Source organism: Haliotis asinina, chromosome 10 (genome assembly GCF_037392515.1).
Source record: "Haliotis asinina isolate JCU_RB_2024 chromosome 10, JCU_Hal_asi_v2, whole genome shotgun sequence".
Lineage (NCBI taxonomy): Eukaryota > Metazoa > Mollusca > Gastropoda > Lepetellida > Haliotidae > Haliotis > Haliotis asinina.
Genome location: NC_090289.1, coordinates 10,749,844 through 10,767,152, shown reverse-complemented (window position 1 = coordinate 10,767,152; position 17,309 = coordinate 10,749,844). Strand labels below are relative to the sequence as shown.

General features: G+C 37.2%; 1 protein-coding gene across 1 annotated transcript in view; it reads right to left on the bottom strand.

Annotated features, from left to right (window-relative positions):
• LOC137299061 (homeobox protein Hox-A7-like) overlaps window positions 1–12,818 on the bottom strand; it is a 46,010-nt gene extending 33,192 nt beyond the window's left edge. Inside the window, exons 1-2 of the mRNA XM_067831546.1 lie at window positions 12,752–12,818; window positions 9,816–10,268 (exon numbers count right to left, since the gene is read on the bottom strand). Coding sequence (XP_067687647.1) covers window positions 9,816–10,268; window positions 12,752–12,761 — 463 coding nt within the window. The 5' untranslated portion in view covers window positions 12,762–12,818. The remainder of the gene's footprint in view (window positions 1–9,815; window positions 10,269–12,751) is intronic.
• Between the last annotated feature and the right edge of the window lie 4,491 nt (window positions 12,819–17,309).

Here is a 17,309-nt window from a genome sequence, read left to right as displayed (position 1 = left end):
CGTCAGCGGGCCTGACTTCATTTTCACCTTCCACTGAAGCAGGCCTTTTTTCGTCACCATCTTCTACCACAGCAGATCGGACCATATCAGCATGTTCCAGTGCAGCAGGTCTGGTCTCGTTGCCTTCTCCCACGAAAGAAGGTCTGATCTTATAACTTTCTTCAACTGAATGAGACCTGACCTAGCATTATTCATTCACTGCAACAGTTCTGCTCACTGCCTTGTTCTGTGCAACTGGTCTCAACCTCATCCCTAGCATATACTACATGGAACCATCACCATCATCCCAAACAGAATATCAGACAGCATAACTCTCTTCCAAACACTCTATCTGGCCTCATTACTATTTTTAGAACAGTGAATCTGACCGCATTACTATTCTGAGAACAGTGACTATGACCTCATCACTATCTTTGACACCAGAATTATGACCTCATCACATTTCTTAATTACAGTGGAATTGACTTCATCACCCATCTTTCTTCGCAAAGAATCTAACCTCATAACAATCATTCATAATCTGATTCCGACACTATCTTTTAAACTGACCTGATCACCTTGCTGAATTACAGCTGATCTGACGTCAACACTGTCTCCCCGATGCACTGAATCTGACCTCATCACCATCATGCAGAATGATGAATCTTACCTCATGATCGTTATACAGCAATATGACATCATCATCTTGATTACAGTAAACATGAAGCCAAAACTATCTTCCATAACATTCAGTCTGACCTCATGACCTCCCACATCCAATGACAAAGTGTGACCTCATCACCGTCGTTTAGAATATCAAATGATTTGTAGAAATATGACCTCCTCCCTATATTCCTTTATGGTGAATCAGACCTCATCACCACTGCCCACCTCATCGCCACCTTCTAAAACAGTTGTGACCTCATCACCACCTTCTAAAACAGTTGTGACCTCATCACCACATTCTAAAACAGTTCTGAGTTCATTATCGTCTTCTAACCCAGTATCAAACCTCCTCGTCGTCTTCAAATCGCATGATTAACACTCCATGATCATCTTCCATGAGAGTAAATGAATCTCATCACCTTGTACAATTACAATAAATCTAGTTTCATCACCATGAATCACGATGAATCTGACCCCATCAGCAATTGATACGACAGAAAATCAGACCTCAACGCCACATTCCTACCATCACCCCATAATTGTACTTTACCCCAACCATATTTTTGTCACTGAATCTCCTTTGCCCAGCTCCATGGCCCTGGCCTCATAGGATGTCAGCACTTGGTGTCACAACTGTGTTGTGTGGAAGGATTCTCTGTTGTTGAAATCGCTGACATAAACATCACTACAGAGTAAAATGATGATCTCACTTATTTATGTATTTCCCTTAAAAATGTGAGAAAACGGGATATCATAGAGAGCTACATGAAGTATTTCTATCAAACTCTGGTCTTTAGAGTAAATGTGGCCAATGGACTACCACATGTCATGCAGGTCGTTTCTAGTAACTAGATGTGACCTAATACCACACAAACTATGCAGCCGGTAGCAATTAGTAGAAGATACTTGCTGATAAACTATTATTTGGGGTGATCAACTCAGAGTTGCCTCCCTTGAATGAGCCCGGTTCTTATGGTCTGGGCCTGGAATCACAAATTGGATCTTTGTTCAACTCTTTTCATTTGTTTCTCCCAAACGAATCGTCCGATACATAGAGTGCTTCTCCCATATCATCATGACATGTTGTGTAATTTATGGAATATACTGAACAGAAAAAGAAACGCAATTTTCGAAAAAAATAAATCTTATGAAAGTAAGCGTTTACATTTATGCCTTCTTCTCAACAATTCACCCAAAAAACTAGATTTGCGTTTCTTTTATTGTTCAGTATACAGTATGTTCAAAGAAACGCTACACCTACGTAACAACAGACTCGCACACTCGTCGCTCGGTAGAGAATTATTATTATAAGGAAACGTCACTTGGGGCAACTGACGCTTGATGAGAATCATATGCTTACGAAGACAAATCGGTTTGTTTCATGGCGTGAATCTGATGCTATTTACGATTCGATACACTTCGTTATTGCATTCTGAGATATCGATATTCATCTTCATGTCGCTTTATTTATATTTCAAATATGTTTCATATATCTATTGATTATTTCATATCTGTGGAATGTAATCAGAATGTACTCTTGTGATTGATGTCCCGACGCAAAAATCGAAGATTTCTATGAATCTTGGTATAAATAGTTAACTGTTGATAGTGTATTTCGTTTACATAAAGATGACAATAATACATCTGAGTATTTTCTGCAAATCATACGAAAGTGTACGAGATAATGTTCTGTCACTTCATATTCTGTAGCTATAAACATATTCGTGTTTAAGGGTTACGAATAAAATAAGCTACGGGCGAAAATGCATATATTGCAATATATGTATACATCACACGTCCCCTTTCACCATATCACAGAGCTTCGATCTTCTGTAAGGGGATATTTAACAGGCATTTGGACATTATATCATTCTTTAGAAAGTCTGCAACCCTTCACACATGCAGTGAATCAGAAACCTGTAAATTGATTACCATCTGTATATAGTGAAAACTATATACCGTAGTAACAAGCAAATGTGATAGCCCTTGTCCAATGAAATGCAAACCCAGTACAGCATAAATATATAGTGAAAACAATACACTGTAGTAAGCCAAAATGATAGCCCTTGTCCAATGAAATGCAAACCCAGCACGTGGCTAGTACCAACCATACATTGTGAAATCTATATACTAAATAGCGTAGTAACAAGCAAATGTGATAGCCCTTGTCCAATGAAATGCAAACCCAGTACAGCATAAATATATAGTGAAAACAATACACTGTAGTAAGCCAAAATGATAGCCCTTGTCCAATGAAATGCAAACCCAGCACGTGGCTAGTACCAACCATACATTGTGAAATCTATATACTAAATAGCGTAGTAACAAGCAAATGTGATAGCCCTTGTCCAATGAAATGCAAACCCAGTACAGCATAAATATATAGTGAAAACCATACACTGTAGTAAGCCAAAATGACAACCCATGTCCAGTGAAATGCATACCCAGTACCCGACCACTACCATTTGTACAAAATGAAAACAGTACACTCTAGTAGGCCAATATGACAACCCATGTCCAGTGAAATGCATACCCAGTACCCGACCACTACCATTTGTACAAAATGAAAACAGTACACTCTAGTAGGCCAATATGACAACCCATGTCCAGTGGAATGCATACCCAGTACCTGACCAGTACCATCTGTACAAAATGAAAACAGTAGAATCTAGTAGGCCAATATGAGAACTCTTGTCAAGTGAAATGCATACCCAGTACCTGACCAGTACCATCTTTACAAAATGAATACAGTACACTCTAATAGGCCCATATGACAACCCATGTCCAGTGAAATGCAAACCCAGTCCCATATTGAAAACCAGGTACCGTAATAGAACCAGTATGACAGCCCTTGTCCAGTAACATACAAACCCAATGCCTGACGACCAGTACCAAAGGTATTAAAATGCTGCCAAGACTGCTTTGGGTGACTAACAGTCACTGTCTTTATTACTACTTTGACAGGTTCATTTTGAAAGGGAAAGCCAGTGCTTTGCCCCACAGTCATGCACCTTACAGACACATAAAAATTGTCATTAAAGTTCCAATAATGTCGACCTACAATCATTTTAAACTTCAAATCTCAATTAATACCTGAAACATTATGTTGCGATGTATTATGTTTTCGGTCCCTCGGGGACACACTGGATTGCATGCAATGTGACCAAGGTCATTACGGTTCTTGTGTACATTCCTTAATGCCCTGTGGATGCAACAATGACACGTTCCATATGAAATTCGCAAGATGTCTAATTAGAATATGATCCATTGAAGATAATGGGCGTCCGGCTTTTTCAAAGTTATATTTTTTAATTTCATTAATTATTTGCTTAGGGCCGTTTCTTTCATAGAAATTGTAAACTGGTCAAAGAACTTTATTGCTCTTAACAAAGCAGAACTTCCAGCAGTTATTTAAATGCCATTTCCAACACTGTCGAAGAGCTGCACACTTCATATAACCTTATATGGAAGCTTATCGGAATCTTTCAATTTCCCACAAACCATGCAGTGATATTCTTTTGAATAATTTACATAAAACGGCGATGCTTCCAAAGATACGAGGTAATGGAAAGAGTAACAAGGTGAATGTGCATAAGAGCGGGTATTATTTGAAATCAGTGCTGACACTGTGAAACGTACACCTATCGTTTATCAGTATGTTGCTTCTTGCATATAACTGATTGAAATTAACATATATCCTAAATGCTAATTATAAGCATAATGGTAACAGTCATTGATTGGAATAGTGCTTGAAGGTGTTATTTACAGGAGCATTATGGACTGGAAATGGACATATTTCATTTCAATTGCTCGTTTATCGTTTCATGTGTTGACATACAGCAAATTGTCTTGAATACAGTACAAATCCTGTGTAGTCAAACTGTCGCTCTTTTTGTTCCACGTTGTAATACCTGTCCTTAAAACTATGTATTTGCATGGAAATTTACGAAGGAAGGAGGGAACAAGTGCATTGCACGGATTTCTTCATCAGCAGCTAAATTGTTGGTTTATGACACACATATAGCGATATGCAATGTGCCGGGAGATATTTGATTCTGGCTGAAAATGTATTACTCGTGTCTTCATCTGCAGTACCAGGAGAAATTAAACAATCATGATTTTAGTGTTCCTTTCATCAAACCGATCGCGATGCCATTTAGAAAAAAAATATTCACCACACATTTATCTTAAACTAGTGTCAGAGGCGTTATAATATCATAGCACTGAATACTTGATAACAAAGGTCATGTGGCCAGTTACGTGCCTTGGAACACTAAGAGCTGAAGACTATCAATTCCAAATGTATTCACATGACCTTAAATATGCATATCTCTTACATAATCAACAAACTTTAACGATGACGAGGTCTTCATAAATGCCATATATGATTCATTTGAGAGGGTGAAAATCGCTTGTAGAAGGTATTTTTCAATTCATATGAGTCACTTATTTTGATAAGAAGCAAGTGACGAAAGAGAACTCGCTTATTGTGAGCAACGTATGGTTAGTTTAACTCAAATGTCCGATTGTGGTGCTTTAAGATACACGTCGCCGGCGCTAGCAGCATTTTCCATGTAAATGACACTTAACCAGCACGAGAACACGACAACACCATTGTTCCTATGTTCTGCTGCTAGTAATGGTCCCAGGGAATATTAGCTTAAAATGCTTATAGCCTTTTATTTTTTTTTCATTTTACATAGATGCCTACACTATTACTTTTTCGCGTGTTTGAGCAACTATCCATTCAGAACGACCAATAAATATCACACCTTTGTCCATGGGTTCAAACGTTGTGTGTATATCTAATCTACCTTTGTGAAGAGAGTCACCTCTCGTGATGAGGTCTGTAAACAGGGGGAACCCTTGTTCTCATACTTTTCCCTATTATCTCAAAGGCGTTTTTTTCCCAGCATGATATTATGCTAGAAATGGTATTTCTCTAAGCAGCTTTATCAGTCTATCTTTTAAACCACGTTTGTTTCATCCAATGTTTGCAAAGAGGAACGAATACCATTGCTTGTTGTTAACAGAACATTTCACATAGTTGCGGTAAAATACACAGCCCCGCTTCGTCACTTCAAACGAATTTCCAACAATATAGATGCATAATGTTCCCTAAATACCACGATCTAACAGCTCCTTTTGTTATTTACCACTTAGTAATTTTTCAGTCATTAGTAGTAGAAGGGACCTTCCAATGATCGACGCCATTTGTTCAACTTATTATCATAACCAACAATAAACTCTATTATGCCCTTAGCTGCTTTAATACGATGTAGGTGTGTACATATTATGTGACAGTTTACCATCACCATCCTTGCTTCGATGCAAGTACATATATATAATCATTTCATCTCTAGCCAGTGTCATAATAGCGTCCATTCACTAGTATGTTTCGGTATTAACACTCTTAGAGAATGGCTTTTTGTCATTTACATCCAGATTTAACATTTTTATAACTGTTTGTCTTCCGGAATGATACAAATTCACATTATGGTGTTCCTTTCGTCGATATTCTGCGGAATTCGTTTGAAATGGAATTAACACGGGGTATTTTGTCATGTGCAGTTTCTTAATTTGAAAAAGAAAAAGTTTAGAAAATGTAATTTGCGTTTTACTAATAAATGAAAAGATTATTTGGTTTCACGTTACAATTAGGAATCACTGTTTTTGAAACAACCTACATGACCACCTCAGACCCAGAACGCTCGTCACCTCCTTCTAATTCATGAAATATAAATGTTAATTAATCTCTTAAATATTGGGATTCCTAATTAGGAATAAACATCCATTGAATGCAAAAGAACAAGCACAAGATCAAAAGAAGAAATGTTGAATGTTTTGATGTTTCGAAATAGCTCATGCTTTCAACCAATAATAAATTTGTTTAAAGCAAATTACCACAGTCACTTAAACTGTAACCATTAAAATTCGAATCTAACACTGACACGTGGGTGTAAGCGAAATATAACAGTTTAACAATGTAATCGCATGTTGAAAGTGCGAATTTAAACATATGATTACAAATTCGGATATATAAGCAATCTTATATTCAACGAAATGAAGAAAAATGAGAAAAGGTTAACAGTTTAAAAACACTGTGTTATACATTTCATTGTAGCAGTCAGGCAATATAAAGTATTTCTCTTTGCAATTCGGTTCTGAGTTCCAAATGATACCATATTATGTTTCGAACAACGAATATGATAATTACTTCAGAATGAACACCAACACCATTCCCATTTCAGTGATTACTTGAAGGAGAAATAGGGAAGCTGTTAGAGGAATATAATATCCCAAGCTCCCATTTCGCACACTGTCAAAAAGATTGTTGAATGTCTTGTATATGGTATCATCTTTCCTATGTAACATGCCCAAGAAATATAACCCTTGTGAACTGAAAATGAAAGTCAGTAAACTGCACATTATTGTTCCTATTACGTGGTTTCCTCTGAAGCCATCTGAGAACATCGGAATGGTGTCATGTGGAAAATATATCAATTCTCGATAGTAGTAGTTGTGCAATGCCTAAAAAAATGACACTATATGATACAGAAGGCAGCGTGTTATCACAGCTTTGAAACTGCCTTTGAGCACGCCACCTAAAGCGCTAAACTTGAAGCGAGGACAAACACATAAACTACCTGCATATCAGGAACAACAAACCCTGCAACAACCAACATATTTTTAATTCATACACTACCACGTCAGTTGCAATGGTGAGCTCAAATGAAAATTCTCTCACAAGAAAGAATGGATACCATGAAATTGGAACTTTGGTCATAAAATCAAATGAGGGTATAGCTCTGATTTCTCGGTGCAGATTCTTCAACACCATGAAAGTGTAATAAAATACTTAAGTCTTTTCTAAGAAGTTCTTTATTGCTGAAGCGCCGGCAAGTGTGTAGAAGTAAATAAAGGTCCTATAAAAACAACGCTATAGTGACTAGATCATATGTATGTATTTTATTAAAGATTTTGTGAGGTGATTTTCAAAAGAAACTATCATTTTGGCTACAGTTTCATAAGCAGTGTTTGGTATGAATCATTGTAAGAATATATATGTATTGTATTTAAATCATTTTCACATTCAAAAGAAAATATCATTTTGGCTACAGTTTCAAACATTGTCTTGTGTATGAATAATAGTAAGACTATACATATATTGTATGTAAATCATCTCAATATTCTCATTTGAACAGGAATGTTTGATTTCGTCATGTGATAACGAGTAGTAATTATTAGATATATCAGTTATAATGCACACTGATAGAATTATGTTTGAGGTTGAACTAGATCATTGAAATAACACTGAATTGATAATTTGAACGTGTGTTTTATGAGCTTGTATGATTTGGTGGTTAAAGCATGTATAATAGGACATTAGGATTCATGCAGAAAGCTTAACTAATAATCCATCCCTGTCCGTACAGTGCCGACACTAATTTATTCATGAATACAATACAAGGAAACTTGTCCCAAGAGAAATAGTGTCTCTGTCCGTGGTCTCAGAATACTCTTTTGATTAAGGATTCGTCTACAGCAATAAAAAACTCATTGCTTGTGTTTCTACATGGGTACTATATATAATTACCTTCACTCGCCCAATAATCGGAAATTGATAGGAATCCCCCGTGGTAAAAGCGTTTATAAACATACAGCCTCCCCTTCAGGCTTCCACTATTTAGTCAAGGCCACGCGAACAATGACTGACCACAAAGGCAAAATGATAGCCAACAGATTATGACAAATTGTCCCCCAGTAAATGCTAATCGCCATCAGTAAGCGATCCACGGACACGCTCTGGACATTCAGTGGACTCTCAGTGTCGTCTGCTACAAATGTCGTCTGCTTCAGTCGTGTGTCGTCTGCTCCGTCATGTGACAAGCCCAGCGCGTGCGGTGTTCATGATATGATATATATACTTCATTTGCTCTTTGAAATAGGAACAAGTCTCTCGTGCAGGCCTGCATTTGTAACATTTGCCAAATGCCTGGCTAGAGAATCTACGGTATGCTTTGCAAAAGCCGATTACCGCTTTTCAAGGATACAGCCGTATTAGCTAGGATATTTTCAGTATCCGCTAAAACTCAGCTCAAGTAAATAATTGCCCTCTTGACAATGTCTGAGAGTGTATCCTAATTCTACGTCCTAATTCACAATATATCGCATGAATCGAAAGAAGATCTTGGGTGCCAAACATCACCAAGATATAAATAATCTACTAACTAGCAATAACAACGCAAGATTGAAAAAAAAAGATTGAAATAGCCACACATAGTTAGCCGAATAGAATGTTATTGCAAAATCGAATATCGTGGAATGAATCATTTCTCTCGCTACTTTCTTCTCATGTACACTTAAAAGGAAATTTGAAAACAGTTACTTCGATAAAATGAAAACTAAACGCTGTTATGTTCAAATAAACGACAGAAGTGTCGAATGGTTGTTGAGAGAATACAACAGAAATGGGACATTTCCTTCAAATATCGTTCACTACACACAAGCAATCTTTAGTAATAAAAGGGTGTTTAAAGGGCAGGGCTTTACAAGTGAATGCATCTTAAGAAAAGTTATACGAGTGAGGGTAAGAGATAAATTTCTACCCTAAAATAGCGGTTGTCGCTTTTATATTGCCGTTTTATGAAGGCGCGATCCTATGGCTGGGCCACGGTGAAAATAAATGTAAATAATCGAAAATTAGCATGCAGATGTTTCGAATAAAATCTATAAGGCTCTGCTACATAAAATGGCTGTTGATGATCTATAAAACAATGAAATGGTCGCATTTTCCCCCGATTCGACTGCCAGTGTTTGAGAGGTAGTTTGTATGCGATGATGAGGCGAATATTTTACACACTGTAGAGAAGAATCGTCGAGCATAAAGGCAGGTTATTGTCAATGTTTATGCGGTAATGAAGTTTTATGAAGTCTAGGCTAGAGGAGAGGTGCGTCTCGCCTTGCAGATTTTGAACAGAGGTTACGGGAGAGGGGAGGGGCCCTTCTACTTAAGAAGGGTCTCTCTGACCCCCTCTAAGTGTAAAAGAACCCTAGGGTGGCTGTAAACTCACACCGGGTCAGTTGCGGGGACGTTAATTGGCTTGCTGTTATTTTATGTTCACACTTTACGGCAGTATCTATCGCTGTGAGTAGTAAAATCTACTAACCTACGATTGACATCCAGGGATAAAATGACGGCGTCTCCCCATCGGCGGTTCCATTCCCGGACTTTGAGCAAGGACTCAAGCTGTCAGCCCTCGGAGCTGGATTACAATTTCCCTGGGTATCACACGGGTCTCCGAATCTCATACCTGGCACGTTCATATTTGGGTAGAACGACGCTCGGTTTGTTTGAAGGCCCATTCTCAGTTCGTGATTTCGCTGTTGGAGTGCTTCCATTCGACATGCCTCGGAAGCATATGATCCCATATAATATCGTGGAGCCCTGTAATTTCCAGTAGGACATATCTCCGGGATATTTAGAAAGTGGTCCATATACCCCGTATTTTCACCAGCGTGGATTTCATCCCCTCTCGGCGCGCACTGACGAATAGGCAGGTAAGAACTCATCCCTTGTCTGTCGTAGCCAGGTCTTGATGTGAAGCCACTATTAAAGCTAGCTGAAACCATCAAGCAAAGTAAAATTATTTTAGTTCTAGAAAATCATTGAGATAGCTCCCAGACCCGGCAACTCACACAACAGATAAACCAGACAATTTGCATACCATCCAATCAGCGGTCGTAAATCTGACCTCCTGTGACCTTTGCACTGGTAGCTCCTTACAGCGACTCCTTCCGCTTAGAAAAAGCAGTTCGTGAGTTGCAGAGGGATATCAGAGTAGGGCGGGCTCTTGGTATCACTTTAATCAGATAATATAAACAAAACCGTCCCATCATAAGATTTTCTCTTAACGTGACTCGGGTGATAAATATTTAGGTAAGTAGAAATGAACTCTCTCGCTCAAAGACCAGGGCACATGTATGATAAATTTCAACATCAAAAGAAATCCCGATCTCTGAACAAATCGCTTTGCTATTTTTCAAATTTTTATGTCGGTAACTAAAGACCGATAGCCTCCATGGCGATAGCTGTTTTTTGTGTTGTGTTTGATCGCCCGTCGTCTGTAAGACTAAAGACTGCTTTCAGCGTCATTGTGTAGTATCGTCCTCTACCGACGTTCAGAGGTTCGGAGTCCTCAGTACTGAATTAAGGCGAGGCTAATAAATCATTTCTCATTATTTTCCACATAATAGGAGAAATCGAGGCAGTGTCCCAGCTTTTGTTGATGTTACCAAATATGACGAAATGGCACAAAAGAATATTCGAGTCGCTGTTACGTCATAAACAAGCGGACCGTCAATTACTATGTTAATACAAGAAAAATCAATGAACACAAGTTATCGACCAAAGCTAAGAAAAGGTAGCGAATGTCATTAGGCGAGGGATTGTAGTTAACAAAAAAATGTGCGTTAAATTCTGAAAATGAATACAAGGAGCTAACAACATAGAATCAAAGATTGTTTGTAATCTGTTTAATTCAGCCTCGTCAGAGTTCGAACTATTATTACAGGTCAGGAAGATATGTTTGTCACAAATAATTAAATGGGTTAAAAAAGAATGCAGCAACAAAATGCTACATGTATTTGTACAATGTATTCAGACCTACAATCACAGCTACAACAGTGGTATGTCATGTTTGTATGGCTCTGCATACGAACACAAAATGCATAAATATTCATGTCGCATTTAGAAGACACGTGCATTTCATTTTATTTGACAGTGGGCAGAAAACAAATTACCAGTTTGTTTGGGAAATGTAAAATATGATTTATTTCACGAATAACACAAATGCCTAAGTCCAATCCAGAATCCCGCCACTAGTATCTAGTACCTCCCAAGAGATTTCCCCGTAATGCCTTACAGCTGAAAGATTTTTCTCTTTGGGTTCCATATCAAATTGGAGATCTTGTCTTTATTGAAAGGATTGAGGCGTTATTTGCAAAGTATTCCCCGAAACGACCTAGTATGAGGCCTGATTTGACATTTCTTCTCTAAAGTGATGAATTCGGACCATAAATAATCACAACGCTTGAACATTAAATTTATTTTCTTCCACGGTGAAACTTTGAATTGTCAGTTTCAAAATCCAGTCCGAGAGAGACTTAGAATCGTCAGGTTATCAGAATAAAATATTATAAAATGTTATTCAGTATTGTGTGAAATAAATTATGTGTTGAAATGTAAAGCAGGACAGGTTTATCAGTCAAATCTAGAATTATCAACATCATTTAAACTGAATCAGCTACACATGAAAATATAAAGTATTCACCAACTAAAGTATCAAAAACAAAATAAATACTGCATACAGTTTGACGTTATTTACATCCTTCCTATAAACACAAATAAAGTTTGCATATTCTTTCACAAACAGCACAATAATGTGCTAATTAAGTTGAAAACTAAACCGTATCATGAATAAGATCTTTAGGTGGTTACATCAAATTTTCAACTATACTCACTTCTAACAATTCGTCGAAAAACTATGGGCCGACGTCTATATAAACAAACCAAATTCTACAGAATGAATTTTATCATCTACTCGCTGTCTGTCAAGACCATAAAAATGTTTTATGTTACAGTACACTTTATAGATTGTTTTACTATAGGCACACTAGTAAATCTCTCAGTAAAGCGAAGGTAAATACAAGCAAACGATAAAACAATACGTGGTTGATGATAAATAGAATCGTCTTTTCAGATTTAATATGAGAGATATAGATGAAGCGGTGAGAGGTTAGACTCAATCTACACTACACAAACCTGCTATCGGTTCACGACTGTTTATGCCGAGGAGTTCCATAAACTCTAATTTTATTACTTAAGCGGGTGCTAGAACTACCCTCGACATGTCTTCTTCATGTCCCTGACGGTTGCAAATATCACATACAAAATGCATTTTACTACATAGCTGATTATCCGTGCTGTTTTGTGTAAATTCGACGAGGGTAGTAAAAGCCTCTTTCACAAGCAATCGTGAAGAATATCACAAATATAAAATAGAAGTAAAGATTTTACTGCCACAATAAAGCACAAGCGTCCTACCTTGATACATTTGCCCTGTTCGTCCTCTCTCGGTACTGCGTTATGGCCTGTCCGTCGTTTAACGGCCAATTTTAGTAGCCTCTTGGAGTTTAAGATCGCCGGTGATAATCCGAATGAATTTGAATAAAAATAACGCTATTTGCATTCATCTGTTTTAAGCTTCCAGTGACCGTACTAATTTTATTTAGCACGGACAATGGACACTGCTAGACTAAAGAACGACGGATGGTGGTCACGTCTTTAAGGATCTTTTTGATCCTTACAAAATTCTTCCATTAACCACGTGACGTAGTTCTCATAGATTAAATTAATTCTTTCCCATAGAACATTTGGTTTTCGTAAATCTGTCCGCGAGGTTCGGACACAATTCGGCCTAAGTCTAGAGGTGCTCGATGCGGACAATTTGTAATTGGTCAATGAGGTCCCGAGCTTCCCCCAGCTGGACCTACCGGTCACTTAGTCGCTAAAGTAAACAGACAAATGCTGTCATTACTGTGAAATACACGCATATTATCGTTGTACCTTTCATTTTCTGCATAACGCCCCCTGACTTACGATAGGGGCCGGTGCGTATTTCGCTGTGTCAATTTCAACTCGGGTGATGGACTGTCATGTTAATATCAGCATGGTAGGGGTTGATTCGCTTTAATTGCCTACAGAGCGGGAAATGGGATTTTCTCTCAAAAATGTCCCTCTGTCCGTCTGGGTTTAAAAATAAACAATGGCTACCCTTTGGTCTACATTTAGACTTCAAAGGCATAAAATTGCAATATATAGGGGGTTGGGTGACGTGATGTTGTTATTGATAACAGATCCTCACGAAATAGTTCACTGGAACACACACACCGGTTACTATGTAGTATTTATAACATATCTCTAAACTGGATTTGTACTTTGTGTTAAGGTAAGTGTTGATACTGTGGAAATTCATCTGATTGTATAACCCTTATAGTAAAGAGGTTTGGAATGAAAACTTGGAATTACTATTAATCAAAATTAGTACTATTCTAAAATTTAGTGAAGTCATATGCACATTAACTTTGCTGGTATGATATCAGTTGAATTTTTAAAGTATTGTGTTATTGTTCGATCGCGGTTCAGCATTTCATTGATTTCATACTGCTTACATTCGGAAATTATTAGTTTTTAGAACCAGTCATATTAATTACATTTGATTGTCTCTAACACACGTAAAGATAATTTGTCTTTAGTGTATTCTTTACAACTGCGTCCTCTTCAACGTTAACGAAAGGGTGTTGAAAATATGTTTCTGGATAAATTAATGAATAATTTAAACCTATTTTGGAACGGTTAATTTCTTTAGATATTATCTCTGAGAAACTGAAACATAATGCTTATTTACAACTATAAGTAAGTTTGAAAATTATTTGTAAAATAATTGTATTATATGTTTACTTAATATTTCAGCATAAAATATGCACCAATGTAATTTCCATTTTATTCTGATTTATTTGTGTTTTGAAGGACATTGTACCTGATAAAGTCAGATTATGGTTAAGGTGTTATCGATTTCTTTTTCAAAATTTTCAAGCCGGTTTAGAATTTAATGCGATTCAATGGCGATAATATTAAGAATTTAAATACCATGTAACAAGGGTTGAAGGGTAGTGTATTAAACTTTCGGGCGTGTCCGGATATTTTCGAGTGTCACAAGTAAATTGTATGCAATGTGACCCCTGTTTACGGATCTATAGAGATGCTGAATTGATATGCGTCATATTATTCATTTGCCACGAACACATCAATACCAAACAAACTAAATTTAAACGACGGGTGAACTTTTTGAAATAAATTCACGATTAACAATTGAAGTAATTAGCCTCAAATGTTATCCCGGGTGCACTACTTAGCAACAATGAATATTTACTTCCTTTTTATTTCTATTGAGACCATGAAAAAAGCTTTATTCACAACCGTGTGCGTAATTTCGTCAACGGGAAGATATAAATCTGTACAATTTCTAACAATCCCGGCGCGTCTCAAAGGGGAGTTTTATTGTTTAAGGCGGGGAAAGGATGTATTTGTCGGGCCAACTTCTAAACCTATACTATCCCAGTATTCTAGTCATACTAAAATTTGCATGCAAATATGGTCGTTTTACGATTCTCCATGCTTGGGCTTGAGCGCGATCACCCTTCAATATCTTTTATAGACACTAAGCATGAGCATCCTTACTGCTGAGCTCGCGAGGGATAAATACGGCTGATCCTGTGGATTAAAGCATTTGGTAGATGGGCCACTAATCCACAGTTTGCAGTAAGTTATAATGCGCTAATCTCTCTCATCAACAGGGGAAATATTTGTTTACAAAACGTAGGAAGCGATAGCCTTCGATTGAGGCGGCAGCAGCGGCGAGACGAGTTAGGCAGATAGCGAGGCTTGTCGGCGAAAAGTGGTCGACAGTTCGGCAGAATCTGTTAGGCTACCCTAGCCGAGTTGTAACACCGCATTCTGCCGATCGCCGCCGTGATATGAAGGAAAATATTGATTTTTCGATGGATGTACAGCTTAAAGATGGTTACGTTTTATTAACAATCTATATTTATGATCGTAAAAGCCTCGCATGGGGCTCAGACTTAAGGTAGGATTGTACAGCGTTGCGAGCTGTACATAGATTGGTCCTTAGATGCCGTTACAACAAGACGTCGCAAATATTTCAATTACTCTCACCAAACTGAGTGGTTCTGTATTGTGATTCGATAATCTTCGAGTAGATTTAATTTATGATATGAACTTTCACTTTTATAATTACTGTTTATGTTGATTGTTTGCTTCAAGTCACATGTTTAATAGACAGTTAGCTTGTCGTATTTGGGTTTGAAATGCAATTTAGGGCTACACCGTATTAAATTTAGATAATCTATTTTGCATTTATGACTACCACAGTCCGACGGATTACCTGTTCACACTCAGGTCTTTTAAACAAAACTGCTTTACTATATTCTTGTGCAAAAACGAATGCGATAGTAGATTTTATGAAACAAATTTGGATTGCTCACTATTACCTGTATTCAAACCTTATACTGGTTTTGTTGCAATACAGATTTGAGGTTCAGCCTTTTAAACGTGTATATATTTCTATATAATTTGCATAATTTATTTTTGTAATCATGTTAAAATTTTATCCCATTTCAAGTAGTTGTAAAGGAAGGTTTAAAAGTTACTCCCGTAAAATCGAAAGTTTTGATGTCTGGCACACAATAATAATGTTTTAAACGCCTGCTTGCATATAAATCTGTTCTGTATTTTCTTCTCGATTTATTTGTTTAGATTTAATTTTGTATGTTAGAATTAAGATGAAATGTTCACAGGTTATAAAATGCCACAACGCATATCAAATTTGTGCACTGTGGTGTTGAAAATCGGTACATCGTTAATAAAAAGTGTTAAATATCTTAGATAAGCTACGCATAAGATAAACCATGAAAATACAACAAAAATGCACAGCCATGATGATGATTATATTATAGCATAGACAAGACCGTAAGATCGGACGATGTTGTTATAGTAGAAGAGCAGTAGAAATTTACAAATGTTGAAAGTAAATACTTACTCACAGCTTAGATAACTCGGCTATTGCAATGTTTACTATTCGTATATATATAAGTATTATAAATATAAACACAAAAGGGCACCTGATTTCAATTGTTGTAAACATATCTGTTCACACTTGAGCAGCGAAGCATTTTATAGTTCGTTAATGTTCATGTGCTTATGTCGATGTATATTTGAACTCGTTTCAGCGGGGTATATAGAGCGAAGCATGGTGTATTTAATATGGACCTTTGCGTTTACAATCGCACAAGTAAACCATTCTAGTATTACGTACTTTAAAGTGATTCTATCGATCAGAATATTTAAGTGAATGTCTCGGTTGTTCACTACAGTTTCAAATGGGAATATTCTTTTCAAGTCAAATTGATCACCGTGAAATATCGTTCATGTTTGTTTGTACGTGAACGTCTGTAGTGGCCGTCAGTTACTAATGTGTTTGGATATGATATGAATTTTCAAGGTGCTGGAAAAACTGATAAGTTTTTGCATTTCACATGAGATCAATATTTTTGTAACAGCGCAGTAATCTTTGTACATCCTGTGTTGGGAGCATCACGCTGTCTCTGGTTACTGAATATTCGTATATTAAAATATTACTATTTCAGTATGTTCAACCTAATTTGATTACACCAACACGCATGCCTTGTAATATGTGTGTGTGTGTGCTAAATTATTATTCTGATTCTGTTTGTTTCTATAATCACTTAATTTGTGCTCAATTTGTGTTATGATCATGTACAAAATACACACGTTTTGCCTCCCAAATGCTTCACAATCCATCCCTGGTAAATCTGTTCCATCTGAATAAAAACACACTCTCGACAAAAAGGCTCCTAAAAACTGAGGCAAAATATTTCTTTATTTTGTTACAACTTCAAAGGGATAGCTGCACAAAAACCCTTGTCGTCCCTCGCACTCAAGCGAAGAACTGAGAGCCCTCACTCTCCGAAGCCATAAACCCCATGCCCCACACGACGGAAAG